The 15,996-nt window shown below is 33.9% G+C and overlaps 1 protein-coding gene across 1 annotated transcript; it reads right to left on the bottom strand.

Annotated features, from left to right (window-relative positions):
• Nucleotides 1-12,223: 12,223 nt before the first annotated feature.
• Nucleotides 12,224-13,770, bottom strand: LOC111895248 (uncharacterized). The gene is made up of 3 exons (XM_023891338.3): nt 13,615-13,770; nt 13,396-13,501; nt 12,224-12,707 (listed from the first exon to the last, which is right to left on the bottom strand). The coding sequence occupies exons 1-3, from the start codon at nt 13,645-13,647 to the stop codon at nt 12,535-12,537; spliced, it is 312 nt and encodes a 103-aa protein (XP_023747106.1). The 5' UTR covers nt 13,648-13,770; the 3' UTR covers nt 12,224-12,534.
• Nucleotides 13,771-15,996: the final 2,226 nt, after the last annotated feature.

Here is a 15,996-nt window from a genome sequence, read left to right as displayed (position 1 = left end):
CCGTCTCACCATGACCGGTAGGGCTCGGTCGGCCGGTCCTCCGTCCCTCAAGTCAAAGAACTCCCGTGACATGCCAAACGGGGGTCGCTGTCCCTGATGTCTGCTCCATCTCCAAAGATCCATGCCCCAAGGAGGGGTAGGTCCAGTGGGTCCCACACGATAAGCGGGTACCCTGATCGGGTAAGGGGGGTCGATGACCTCGGACTCTGCATCCGAATCACCCCCTTCGCTGTCATCGAGCTCCTCTTCGAAAGGTTCTTCGTCTTCTTCGGGTTCGGCAGGCTCGCCCTCGACTTCTGCCTCCGGTTCCCCGTCTGATTCCTCTTCGGGGTCCTCCTCAGGTTCTTCTTCAGGCTCTTCCTCAGGCTCCTCCTCTAGCCACCCGTTGTTTCCCTGATTAGGGAAGTAGGGGTCTCCAGGGTGATGAAAACCAGCCATGCTGTCTGCGCGAGTACGTAATTATGCTACATTATTCCTAGGGTACTATGATTATTACACAGGCTAAGCAAATATTCTCCTTTTTTGGGGGATATAGGGTAAAATTTTTAGGTTCCCTGGCTATTCCGATCTCATCAAGACGTGTGTTAGTTTTACCTTGGAGAGAATGTAGTTGATCAGGCTACATTCGCCCCTTGGCATCACTAAGAACAGTCCCGAGTTGACCGAGATACCAGCATTATGGTGTTTGATTCAGCGTTAGGTCCTTACTCCTAATGCAGGCAAGTGTGTTTTATTTATTTGTTTTGTTCAGAGTTATGTTAGTCCTTCTTTTTGGTTTATAGTTGCATATCAATGTATGGCTCGACATGCTAGTTCACTATAAACAAAGCTCTGATACCAACCTGTCACACCCCCGAACCAGACGGCGGAAACGTCCGGGGGCTGTCGTGACTCAATTGAATACCATAACATTGAATATATATGAAACAAAACAACATTCGTCACCATTCATCAACATAATACAACCAGTAGTGTTTACATGTCATACATTGTTTGAGATATTACATTTCCAAAAATTTAATATTGTTTGGTTCATTCAAAAATAAACTGCAACCGTCACTGAGCATGATTTCCCTTGACTCACTGGTTCCCTGAGAATACAAGTATTTTGAAAAACGTCAACATATGAAATGTTGGTGAGTTCATAAGTAGTGTTTGAAATCGAATGTTTATATTGTTTGAAAAACCACCAGAAAATCCGATATTTTCTGAAAAGAAAAGCTTTCAAAACGTTTGTGAAGATCCATAGGTATGCTTGTTTGTTTCTATACTTGCAAAAATTGTTCGTTTAAGATGTATGCGTTTAAAATCTGTATGTGATAAAAAAAAACCCTAGGGAAACCCGATGTTCCCCTAGTTCTTTTGAAATCCATTGAGTTGCGTTGAAACCATTACAAAAATAGTAGTATCGGTCCCAAGCGACGTTGGAAGGTTCTCGAGCATTGATTATTTACTACAAACCCGCATTACACAAATACCCGGTTTATAGATATACCAACGATTCCCGAAGGCGTCGTCAGTACTAATCACGTTATCCAATCGCCCGGACTATGAGTAGTCCCACATCCGAAGAGAAAGAGGTCACGAAGACCCCGGTAACTCTATTAACCGGCTGGGGAAATATGTGTGCGAGGGGTCCCCGACCCGCCTCGTAAAATGTGTAGACTTTTCTAGCAATACCATGGCCCTTGGGGTCCAATGGTACAAGCCATTGAAAGTCACCCTACGTTGTGCCAAGTCGGTAAAACTCAACACTTCGTAGTAAAAAAAATGTCTTCGGGCCTTAAGATCAGGTCATTGGGCTAGCTAGGCCCAACAAACAAGATTTTACACTTTTGGGGCCCGAAGATGGTGCGTAGACGTCTGTGCACACTCGTATGTATGTGTGTTACCAATCGTTATTTGTATGTATCAAAGAGTTAGTAGTTGTAGATTTCCATTGGCTCGAGACCGAGCCAATTCGTTTAGCAACGACTTGTGGTATTGTAATGAGTTGTATTTCGTTGGTAGTCGAGGTATCGTTATTTGATCAAATTGTACATAATGTATCAGCCTTGAAATATTTTTGTTTTCAGCCCCTCATTATTTGTAAAATTTACATTTTCAACCCTTTTATTTAAGTATTTCCCGGTTTGGTCCTTAAACTATTTTTCTTGACATTTTAACACCAAAAATTATTGAAATTAATATTTTCCAGTATATTTTTCAAAGAAAACAGTTTAAGTCCCTGAAAATGCAGTTTTTCTCGGTTTTAGCCCATCTTTTCGCAATTTTGACAATTTTGGCCCAAAATGGAAAATTTTTGCAACTTTGGTCCCTTTTAAATTTAAAAAGCATTTTAAACCTTTGAAAAGGGTTTGGGACACTTATAGTCCACTGTTTTACAGAAAGTTACAGTTTTGGCCCTCCAAAACAGAAAAATTCGCATAATGGGCCTTATTGGGCCGAAATTTGCATTTTTAGCCCAATAGGCTTGAAATTTATGTTTTTAATCCACCAATTGAATAGAATTCCAGAAATAGCCTTATTGAAACTGTTTTGACACATTTCAACCATCAGAATCTGTAAAATGTCATTTTGGGCCCTTAATTTTGTATTTTTCACATTTTTGGCCCAAAATGTGTGTTTTTAGCTTAAAGAAAATTGTTGCTAACCACTTGGCTATTTATCTAGTACCACTTATTATGTAGGAACATATTTGAAGCTAATATCATAAAACATGAGTTATATCTCGGTTTTGAGGGGTTTAATGGCTAGATCCAACATTAAAACACATATAAGCATACATATAAGCATGGAAATCATACAAGGCATACAAATACATATAGATCTACACTTTCACTTGTATTCCCCCCCACAAAAACTCTTAAAAACAGAAAATAGGGGTATGAATCTCACCTTGAGGTGTTGGTTCGGTTTTGCAAGGAAAAATGGAAGGAAAATGAAGTGTTTTTGGCCTTGGCTCCCTTTGATGAAGATCTCGAGTTTGGAGATGGTTCTAGGGTGCAAGATCATGATTTTTGCATGGATTAGGAAGAGATGATTGATAACAAAAGAATTTAAACCATAGATCTATGCATGATCTTACCTTAGATGAAGAATTTTGTGGAAGAACCTTCTTGAATGCTTCCAAATTTTCGAGATTTTGGAGAGGGAAGAAGAGAGTTTCCTTGAGTGAACTAGAGAGAATTTGTGAGAGATGTTTGGTGTGTGGGTGTGTATGGCCGAGAGTGAGAGAGAGGAGAGAAGTGAGGTGATTGTGAAGTGATGCTTGCATGGGAAAAAGGAAGTATCTTGCATGGAGATCCTATGGACAATAATGAGGTGGCACACTTAAGTCAACTATCTTCAAATCCTCTTGGGCTTGGGTATTGGGCCGAGACATGGAAGGAAAAAGGAAAATTTTGGGCTTTTTGCTCCTAAGCCCAATATTAGAGGTAATTAGGGTGTGTTTTAAGTCTAAAGGAGTGTAGTAGGATTTTTATGTTTTTATTGGACTAGTTTAGGTTATTCATGTATCAAGGCTTTTAATTTATTTAATTCTAGGCCCAACATGACCTAAAATGTTAAAATAAATAAGTGTGGGTCCAATTAGAGCCCAATTAGGGTTCTAAGCCCATGATAGTCTAATTGGAAGCTTATTGGTCCATTAGGATCCAATAAGGAAGTTCTAGTCCAAAATAGGCTTAATAAGAACTTCTAGGGTCTCCAATTGTTTGATGACTATTTATAGTACTTGTATCTTGTATTTGGTTAAAGTTTTTGATTCACATTAACTTGAATGTGTAGATTACATAGCTTAAAATTTACAGTTGTGACATAAACAATGAATCACCCTTTGCCACCTTTGATTAGAACCAATTAGTGTGCCGGTAAACCACACACACTCCACTAACTTCTTTGCAAGGGTGCAAAGTATAATTTCATGGGATTGCATCAATTCACTTTTCCTAAAGTAACTAAGATTGGGAAATTTTAAGAAATATGTAGTTACTTTGTATTTCATATTATACTTTTATTGAGAGGATGAGGTTGCCCTATCCTACCCATTCGGCTAACGACCCTCCACCGATCAAGCAAGCGGTGGGTGTGAGTGTACACCCATTAAGCGCCATTTTATAGGCTGCAACCTTATACCCACCTTATAGATCGGCTTCGTGAATGAGGCCTACTAACGGTAAGACTAGCATTTAGCTATACATACATACATACATACATATATATATATATATATATATATATATATATATATATATATATATATTAATCTTGTAATATTATATTAGTATAGGGTTGTATTTTAAACTTTTAAAAATCTAGGGTTTGAAATTTAAATTGTCTAAATTAAAACTTTTAATCACAAAACATAAATTTCAAAACTTGAGGACAAGTTTTTAAACATTTAAAACATGGAGGATCAAATAACAAATAATATCAATTAACAAATAATTCCATAATTATCCATATTTGATTTATTTAATTATTTCTTGCAAGATAATTACCAATTTAATCAAAATAATTAATTAATTATCACATAAGGAAATTAAATAATTAATTAGTTGATAAATATCTTTAATTAGATCAAGATTATAGTCATATATATCAGAAAATCGGATTAAGATTGATCTAATATGATAAAGGTAAGTTTCCAAAAGATAAGTATGGAAAAATCCCGAATCTGGCCTTTCCTGACGCTTGAACTCGTCGATTTCCCAATTGGACTCGTCAAGTTAGGCCAACTCGTCTAGTCCACCATGGGACTCGTCGAGTTTACGACACAGAAACACAAAATTCGAATTTTGCAAACAAGATTCAAACAAACAAGCAACAATTTAATAGAAACCAACCAGTCTCTGATACCACTGATGGGTTTTAGCCATAAGAACTTTCCTATGTGCGCATGCAAAACCCTAATGCTTGGATCTAGGCTTTCTAATTAAACATGCTTTGAATCCAAGACTTCTAATGACTAATTAGGTATAAAACAATACAAAATCAGATCTAGAAGTTTACCTTTGAATCTCTTGTTTTGATCTTGTTGTCTTGGAGCTCTAGAGTCACAATTGTCACTCCTCTAATGGCTTACAAACACCAATAAGCAAAGAAGATGATTTGAGAGTGAGAGGGAAGGAGGAAATCGGCCATGGTTTTCTTACTTGAGAAGAGATCCCGATTTCCCTTTGCCATAGGGTCTATTTATACTTGTAGACTCCTTAAGGGTTTCACCTTAAACCCTAGTTGGATAATCCTTTCCTTAAAGCAATCCAAATCCTTACCATAGATAAGCCTTGGACGATTTTGAGCTATCCCAAGCTCTAGAATCCGTCCAATCCCTATCCCTTAAGGATTTACAGTCTAAAGTGTAACTATCAAACAATTGACAGTTTATACCCTCTTATTTAATTAATCTCTTTAAGCCACCAAATTAATACTAATTAATTTATGACTTATATTAATCAAATAACAATATTATTATTCCTTATATTATTCTCATAATATATTAATAATATTTACTCTCTCATAATAAATCATCCTGTCAAGTTGCTATGGTGAAGGCAACCCAAAAGGACCATGCACAATCGGGTCAAATACTTGCCTAATATAGTTGCAGCCTTAGACACTATTCCAACATAAACTTTCCAACTTTATCCATTAGGATGGTCCAAACAACCAAGATCTAGACTTTATGCTTCTAAAAGACTTAAATGGATCATCACAGTAGTATGGTTTAATGGGAATGAAAAAGATCCCAACTTTCCAAGTCTATAAGGTCCAGACATATAAAAGTGCTAAAAAGCAGTCATTGTTCTCTCAACTCCAAGGAAAAAAATAAAAATGGACCAAAAGGTGACAAATACAACAAATAATTAATCCAATAAACCAAAGAGTAAGGTATTTACTTTACACTTACAAAAGTCCATAAATGAAGTAACTTTGTTGGATCTTAACTTGGAACTTACTTCTATAGCATAATGAGCATTTCTTGATCGTAAAGCTTCATTTAAAAAGGAAGAAATAAGCTCACAAATCATCAAAATGCTCAAGAACAAGAGATATGAGGTTAGGGTTTCTCAAGATTCGTTCTAAGGGTGATTGAGGTTACGAATGATCAAACCCTAGGGGTTAATGACCATTATATATCCTTAAACCCTAATAAAACATTTCAGTCCATGGGTTAGACAACCCTCATCTCTTAAAAAAAACAACATGGCGCCTCCAGTTAAATTCTCAATATTTTAGTTTTTCAGATTTCAACGGATTAAGCATAATTAATCTATAATAATTTACGTATCAAGAATACAGATGTTACAATTCTCCCCTAATTGAATTAGATTTCGTCCTCGAAATCCATTGCTATAAATAGCTCAATATAGCGACCGTGCATCTCATCCTCTGGTTCCCAAGTCCACTCAAAACCCTTCTGGTGTTGTCATTGCACCTTCACCAATCCCACAACCTTATTGTGTAAGGTCTTCATCTTTCTATATAAGATCATGATCGGTCTATATACATAATTTAAGCGTTCGTCCACCTGAATATTGTCCAAAGGCACCACTTCAGAATCATCTGTTAAACCTTTCCGCAGCAACGAAACATGAAAAGTGTTATGGATCTAATTAAGTTCATCGGGTAGATCCAAGCAGTAGGTAACCTTCCCCACCCGATTAATCACTCTGAATGGTCCAATAAACCTGGGACCCAACTTGCCATGCTTCCGAAATCGGATGACACCCTTCCACGGTGGCACCTTCAGAAGCATGAAGTCCCCAACCTGAAATTCAAGATCGGACCAGCACCAATCTACGTAGCTCTTCTATAAACTCTTAGTGGTCTTCAATCTCTCGTGCACCTATTATATCGGCTCTGTAGTCTTGAGCACAACCCTAGTTCTCCCCATAAATCTCTAACTGGCCTCATCTCAGAAAATTGGGGTCTGACCTTTCCTTCCATAAATCAACATAAAGGGAGACATATCAATACTAGAGTGATAACTGATGTTGTAGGGGAACTCTGCCAACGAAAGTTATGAACCCCAACTCCCACCAAAATCTAGAACACATGCCCTCAACATATCCTCTAAAGTATGAATAGTTCACTCACTCTGACCGTCGATCTGTGGATGATAAGTAGTGCCAAAATGTAACTAAGTACCTAAATTATCGTGTAACCTCTTCCGAAACCTGGAACTAAGATGAACATCTTTATCAGAAACCATAAAATTTGGTACACCATGGTGATCAACCACCCCCGACTGTAGACATCGACCAACTTCTCGACTGAGGAACTCTCCTCGATAACAACAAAGTGTGCACTCTTGGTCAGTCAGTCCACGATAATGTAAATAACATAAAATTCCCTTGAAGTCTTTGGTAGCTTAGTGATAAAATCCATGGTGATATGCTCATATTTCCATAATGGGATGTCCATCGGCTGTAACATGTCATGAGGCCTCTGATGTTCAACCCTGACATTCTGGCAGGCTAAGCACTTCTCGACGTACCAACCTATGTCCCTTTTCATGTAAGGCCACCAATAATAATGTCTCGGATCCCTATACATCTTTTTGGCCCCCGGATGGATCGAAAATTTTGATTTATGGTCCTCCCCCATCAAAATTTGTCGGGCCCCTCCTAAATAACGAACCCAACTTTCTATATCAAATTTTAAGACCCGACAAACTACCCTCTCACTTTTTTGGTTCTCTTCCTTGATTTCCTCAGCCTGTGCTTCCTTAATAATTTCCAGTAATGGAGTCACAATGGTCATCCTCAATCATAGATCCTTAATAAGTGTGCTAGTACTATTAGGACTCAGTGCATCGGCTACCCATTGGCCTTTCCCGGATGATACAAAATCTCACAATCATAATCTTTCACCACATCATCCATCTACAATGTGTCATCTTCATATTTGGTTGGTCAATCAAATATGTCAAACTCTTATGATTCGTCTAAATAGTACGATGGACCCCATATAGGTAGTGTCGCCAAATCTTGAGGGAAAAAGCCATTACCCCCAACTTAGATCATAAGTAGGATAATTAGCCTTGTGAGGCTTCAACTTCCTAGAAGCATAAGCAATCATGTGCCCCCGTTGCATGAGTACGACCCCCAAACATGTGATTAAAACATCACAGTAAACCACAAAGTCCTTAACACCCTCGGGAAGGGTCAACATTGGTGCCTCACACAACTTCTGACTCAAAGTCTCAAATGTCGTTTGTTGCTCAGGCCCCCCATTAAAACATAATGCTCTTCTTCGTCAGGCGGGTAAGAGGAATTGCAGTCTTGAAAAAATCTCCAATATTAACCAGCTAACCCATGGAAACTCTAAATGTCATATGGAGTCTTTGGAACCTCCCATGACATCACTGCATTGATCTTGGCCAAATCGACCAAGATATCATCCTGATTGATGAGGTCCCAAAACCTGAACCTAATGTAGCGAAAACACACACTTGGAGAACTTGGCATACAACCTTTCTGATGTGGTAATTTATTATATCAAATTTATATTTATATTACACTTATTCTCTTTGAAATCACTACATAATTAGCCAAGTGTACCTATTCATTTTGCAATCTGGATTTAGTAAGTATGGATTGTCGAACATTTGTGGGACGCGAATGATTCTTAATAAATTACCTATAACTAAATAAACAAATTAAAAAGGGGAGGATTTTGATTTTGTAATCTCAGAAAACTTAAAACTTTAATTAATTAAATAAAATAAAACTGACTAAGGAATGCAGAAAAGTGATTCTAGAAAACAATAACTAAAGAGAACTTTTGTTTAGGTTCGATTAGCTAATTCACTATGGTTGATTCATATGATAGTGCAATGGATTTAATTTCATTGGTTACCAGTTCCTATGTGACAGGTAATAATGGTCATATTCTTTATCCTATGATTTATTATAACTACCAGCTCAGTGATCAAGTGAACAAATAATTAAACAAACCAGCTTTTAGTTCGATTTATACCAGACTTGAATTGTAAATTGTCATTAGTGGTCATAACACTAGTTTAATATGTTAATGTCATTACACATATACAAATTAAAGTTACCAAATTCTCTATTTGACCCTAAGTTTATGATCAAAGTCTATTCATATAAACCTAATGGTCATAGAGTTCATATGATTTAAGCAAGTCAAGATAGAATGGTCATGTCACCCTAACAGTGCTCAACAATAAACAAAAAAAATTAAGCTTTAACACAGAAGGATCTTTATCAAGCTAATATAATAAATAACCAACTAATAAAATTGGTAATCATAAAATCAAACCATAGTTTCAAAGATTCTCTACCCTAAACGAAAGTTGAGGTTTTTTGCCTACTATCAATCTATCATGGCAGTAAAAACAATTAAAACAAAGCAAACTATCATCCACATGAAAAACAAGCTAACTAAGTTATTAATTGTAATTATGTTAATGATCTCTTCCTATAAATATAAAAAAATGGTAAATTATAAAACTATAAATAAAAAAGTATCTAGAATTAACTTAGCTAAATGACTAAACAAAATATCAAACATAAAATAAACCCAAAATATTTTATTATGATAACATTAATATAATCAAGTTGAAAAATAAATATTTTAAACACCAAAAACTCAATACGTTGGCAACAACATAGTGAGCCAAATTAACATTAACTATGAATAAAAAGAGAATCATAAACTATGTTGTCGCCAAATTAACATTAACTATGAATAAAAAGAGAATTATAAACATTTGGAAAAACAAAATGGGAGCATTTTGAATAATAAGCATCGTTTGTCACTACAAGCTTCTAGTGTTTAGTTTAAACAAAACGTTTCAAATCTTAATACTACTTCATGAAGCATTTAACAAAGCATTGCCGATTAGAAGTTACTCGTTACCCACTACAAGCTACCCGCTACCAGTTATTTTTGTCGAACACATCCATAGTCGAAGTCTATTTCTATTGATATTAAGGTTAATATTACAGAAGACCTAACATTTTAGGATTTCTTTTATTTTAAAACTAAACTTTTTTCCGGTTTTTTTTTTTTCATTTTGGCCATTTAGAAGGCTTATTGAAAACCTTCCGGTATTAGAAAATATGTTTAAAAACATGTTTTTTTCTTTCAAAGACGTACATTTGATAAACTTTTTGATTAGACCAACTTTCGTTTTAACTCAAAATTCTTTTATTTTTATTTTGTTGTTGTTTACGGTGTTTTTGATGGAGGACAACAGAGATTAAGTTCTATCTATATTTCTAATAATGAGGCAAAATGTTCTATGTATGCTAACGTTGATGACATTGTATCACAAATGGTTCCACTTATGTTAATCTGAAAGTTTTTACGTTTCTCTTTATTGTGAAAAATCTAATATTTTCTTCAAATTTTAATATTGAAAACAATATTAAAATTTGGTTATAAGGATAAGTTGACATTGGTTGCTTATATAATGTGGTTTACCATTTTTTTAGTGTTGCTTTATTAGCTTATTCTTTAAATACGTTTCTCATTAACAGTCCAGTTCAAGAAAAATAATACACTATGAATATTGAATTGTACAAATATTAAACTTTTATCGGCCATAAAAATATTGTACTGTTTTTGATGAATAATTTTTTTAGATATAGCTGAACAAAACATCCAAATCATCTTGAAATACTTAAATACACTATGAGTCTTGAATTGTCTAAAACTTAAACTTTTATCGGTCATAAAAGATATTGTAATGTTTTTTATGAATAAATTTATTAGAAACTAAACAAAATACCCAAAATCCAAACCTACGTCTATTGATTTTAGTATCTAAGTTTAAATGTTATCTTCCGTCATGGTATAACAAAATTATTCATTATATCGTCAGTATAATCGGAAAAACCTTTTGTATCCGGTTAAGGAGTTTTTTTTTTTTTTTAAATCAAAAGTTTTGGTTGTTAAAGAGAAAAAAATCTTTGGATGGTTAACGCAAAACTCAATGGTTTTCATAGACTTCAAAGTTTTATGGTTAATCAAAGTTATCATGAAACCTATACGGTTAACGGGTTAAGTTGTTTTTTTTTTAAATTTCAAAGTTAAAAATATAAATGGTTTCTTTCTTATTATTTTCATTTTATTTTTTTTCACATCTTATTTTATGTTTTTTCTATTTTATTAAATTTTACTAGGTATAAGATCCGTGTATCACACGGGTTTATTAAAAATAAAAATTTAATATGAATATAAACATTAAATATTCTATACAATAATGCTTTTCTATAAAAAAAAAATGTAATCTTTTGTAACATTTATAAAAGAAATCAAATTGTTTGGATCACTTATGAAAATTTATTATCAAATTAACAGAATGATATATATATATATATATATATATATATATATATATATATATATATATATATATATATATATATATATATATATATATATAACCCATTAGAAATTTTTGGAAATTTATTTTAAGAAAAAATTGAAATCTTTAAAAAATGACAAGTGGAAAATAACAATTTTAAAAATTCTAGAAAATGATATATATCAAAATGAAAGTAAAGATGACAAGTCTCAAATATATATATATATATATATATATATATATATATATATATATATATAACCCATTAGAATTTTTTGGAAATTTATTTTAAGAAAAAATTGAAATCCTTAAAAAATGACAACTGGAAAATAATAATTTTAAAAATTCTAGAAAATGACATATATCAAAATGAAAGAAAAAATGACAAGTATCAAAAGTATTTTCATTTATTAGGTAGGATATAATAATAAAATATAACAATAAATACATATTAATTTCATTAATGGACTTTCTTTTAATTTCAAAATTACTAAATTAAAGTCATATTAGTTTCATTTGTTTATTCATCTAAATTATTTGTCTAAATTTAAAAATAAAAAAATAAAAAAAAAACCTTTAATTTTAATAATTCAATATTTTTCACTTTTCTTATAAATTCACACTTTTGAAATGTTTAAAAATTTATATTTTATTTTTCTTTCAAATAAACTCATACAATATATAGATCAAACATCTAGTTTGGCCAATATATTAAATGATTACTTCCATTTTATATGTTATTTACAATCTATTCTTGAACCCCCAATCACTCATTTAGTCTGGCATGGTCCAAATACTTCTTGTTCCAACCATAAATCTTGATTTCGAGTACAAGTAATTAACAACTTTCAATTAAAAAACGAGAATAAGAATATGAAATGGACCAACATATTCAGTTTCATTTATTATTATAAACAGGAGAGCTAGCTACCACAATAAGGACAATCCTCACATGACATCACATATAAAGTGACTTCTTCCCACTAAGATTCAATATCCCCACCCAACCCCACCTGAATTTACTGAAATACCCTTATGTCATCTCGGGCAATCTGGTCATTTCCCTTTTGTTTCAGGATGGTAAGATCAATAATAATACATACATACATACATACATACATGCATAGATTAGGGGAGGCATGAAAAAGTAGCTAGACGTTAATGAGTCACCATGTTATGCCATATTTTAATTACTCATCATCATCATCCTTGTCTGAGTTGTTTGATTTGTTATCAGATATCATTTTTTGAATCAACTCGCTCGTCTCTGATTCCGACATCTGTCGACTTGCTCCTGTTGATGACTGAGACTGCAAGTACGACTCAAAGAACTCCTTGTTCTCTTTCTCTAACTCCTTCCACACTGCATGTTATGTGTAGGGTTTTGTTTCACTTTTAATAATAATGTGATCATATTTAACAATTTCGGTTAGGATCATGGTTATATATATATATATATATATATATATATATATATATATATATATATATATATATATATATATATATATATATATATATATATATATATATATATATGGATCGGATCTACTGTCCATTTTCTTTCCAAAAGAGTCCTTTAACAAATAGTGAGTTTCCAACATAATCTATACACGTAGATTTGAGTGTGTCTAGCTAGTTGATGTGGGACTTACACATGACCCCTAACATGGAGGCTCAATGATGGCTTTGATATCATGTTAGATATGTTAAATTGTTGATTTTCTTTCCAAAAGAGCCCATAAGGAAGAGAGGGGAGACGCCAACATATATACAAGCAGTAGGAGGGGACTGTGTCTAACCGATGTGACTATAGGTTTTGATTAGATGATGACATGTGTGCTAGATGTTTATTTTGATACCATGTTGGAGATATAGATTTCTTGATTTTTTTCGAAAGATAACTCTTAAGAAGAGAATGGAGACTCCAACATATATTGGGATTGTGTCTAGCTCTAGCTGATCATGTGTGTATGGCCATGCATGCATGGTCATATATGAATGATCTGTATATATATAGTTTGAGGTAGAGGAAAGGAAAGGAAACTAACCGGTTGAGGTGATGACCGGCTTGATGTTTGCATGTTTAGATAGGGCTTCCATGCACTCTTCTTTGCTCATGCGGAAGATCAAACACTTTTCTATAAGATGTTGCACCTAAAACAAATCACACCATGCATATATATAGTTAAACTTTTAACTATGATCATCTATAAAACTTTCCATATGAATTATGAACCATATGTTTTTGTTGTTATTGTTGTTGTTACCATGTGTATGTATGAAGCTGAAGAGTCATCCATCTTAATTATCACTTTCACTGGTTTTGTGATACAAATATGGACATGTATATATGTGAAGGATTTTTGTGTTGTATAGAGAGTGATGAGAGCTAGCGATCATGAAGCAAGGAAAATGCGTTTGAAAGTTATATAGAGATGAAAATGGTGAAGGAGATGGTGGGGTGGGCCATGGAGTCCATGTGGGAGATAGATGATAACTGGTGGAGAAGGGTTTAGAGGAGATTTGGAGTTCAACATTTCTGTCTTGTAGGAATCCAATGTGGCAGCCCCCCTTCACGTGACCAGTGGGTCCCACCTACCCTAGACATTCTCTAAAGTTTCAAGACTATTCACCAATATGCTACTTGGAAAAAAAAAAAGCATCATTACCATAAAAAGACAATGAATTTATCGTCCTCAAAACCTTTTAGCAAATCAGAATGTGACATATGGCAATTCATGATCACAGATTCTAGTGAATATACATAGGGATGCTGCACCAAGCTTACTGCTGATGTGGTGACATACAGGATCGTCCATTTGTCCATGTGATGATTTGGTGCTTCATGATTGGTTGATGGAAACAAGACAAGTAAAAGACATTGATGATCTGGACTTCTTTCGGTTCTTTAAGATCATAACTTCACTGGTTCATTTTTATCTAGCTAGCCTTATATTTTTTTTATATTAATTTTACATAGATATTATGGTTTGGAACATCATTTGTACACATCCGGTGTTTCTTGAAGTTTCTGTTTTTCTTTGTGGACTCCAGTCAAGTGATTGGTTTGTCTTATTACAACTTACAAGTAGCACAAACTGTCCAAGAAGGATGAATATATGCAAACATATCTTCTTATTCAACACTTTATAGAACACCAACTCAGCCCCCACTAAAAAGAAAGAACTCTTGATGGGAGGGTTTGAGTACTTATAAAGTAAATATCTAATCCAATAGTGGAATCTTGTATGACAAAAAACATGCCACCAATAGATTGAAATCTAAAGTTATTCTTCTAGCAACTTTTAAGTTGTTCATAATACCCTAAACATCATTTGAGATGTAAATCAGACCCACACTGTAACCATTGAAGATTTCATTTTGTGTCCGTCTTTGGAATTCAAGATTCAAATAGGACTTGAATTACGTAGGAATCATTCAAGAAATTGAAAGGAATTTAATTATTTGTTAAAAGACAAAAATACCCGAATGTTATTTCTTTAACTTTTTACTCTTTAAATAAATTTTACAAGTCCTTAAGATGGGAGTGTAGTGGCTGAGGAGTGGAATACCGCACAAGAGGTCAAGGGTTCTAACCCTAACACACACAAAATATTGTTAGTATTCATTGATTGACCTCTCACGTGAACCTAAGACAGCTTGGACCACTCAGATGATACGGTTTACCATTTTTTTTAAATAAAATTCTAGTGACAACATAAGCACAGGTGGAACACATGTCCAATATACATCCTAGACGAAGTGAAATATGCATAAATCTCAAAATTACACAGATTTCTAATACAAGAGTTGGTGTTGGGGCCCATCTACAGAAACTGACAAACTACAAACTCCAAAACAATGTATCTTATACATCACATAGATACCAAACAGAAAGATGCACAGGTATTGGGACCACTACTAATATAGTATAATGATGACTACAAACTAGTTACAATTATACATACAGTCATCAAATGAGAGGTGAAAAAACCCTTAGATTATTGGGGATCGATCTAGGATAATGACCTTATCTTGAAAAGCTACCAACCTACAACCTACAACCACAAAAATCCTCATACATACCACAATTTGGTTCGACACTGTTGCTTATTGGCTAAAAGCCTTATCTAACAACCCTTATTTCATGTATTCGATAATTTTTACCTGGCTATATCATTCAACATCAGACTTAGGTGATTTTGTTACTATGTGATGTGAAATCTAGTGATAATTCCCACAAGAATATACAAAAGACCCACGTATGTAACCTTTGAAATAACTACAAAGAATAGGACAATACATTGAAACATTCAAAGGGTTTTATCATGATGAAAAGTAATGAACATCATAAAACAAAGAATAGGACAAATTTTGAAAAAGCTTCGATGAAATCTCAGACAAGCATGCGATTGGAAAGGAAAACGATGGAGAAAGACCGAACATCGCAAATTCCAATGAGGTTTACTAAACAATAAACATCATAGGCTTACTTAAACCATGCCTTAATTGAGAAAAAGACTAAACATATGATAATATTCTTTCTTGCTTTTGATATCAGGGGAACTCCAAAAATAGATACAAATTGGGTATTAAGTTGACCGAAAACCTACTTGTCAATCAGGCAATTGAATCTTTCCACAAACTAG

The sequence above is a fragment of the Lactuca sativa genome, chromosome 9 (genome assembly GCF_002870075.4).
Source record: "Lactuca sativa cultivar Salinas chromosome 9, Lsat_Salinas_v11, whole genome shotgun sequence".
Taxonomy (NCBI): Eukaryota; Viridiplantae; Streptophyta; class Magnoliopsida; order Asterales; family Asteraceae; genus Lactuca; species Lactuca sativa.
The sequence above is the reverse complement of the archived record's forward strand: the minus strand, read 5'-3'. Positions and strand labels throughout refer to the sequence as shown.

Excerpts from the sequence above, each read along its gene's own strand:
- LOC111895248 (XM_023891338.3), bottom strand. The coding sequence starts at position 13,647 with ATGGATGACTCTTCAGCTTCATACATACACATG. Across the intron at positions 13,502-13,614 it reads CAGCTTCATACATACACATG|GTGCAACATCTTATAGAAAA; the intron begins GTAACAACAACA and ends GATTTGTTTTAG. Across the intron at positions 12,708-13,395 it reads GCCGGTCATCACCTCAACCG|TGTGGAAGGAGTTAGAGAAA; the intron begins GTTAGTTTCCTT and ends CATAACATGCAG.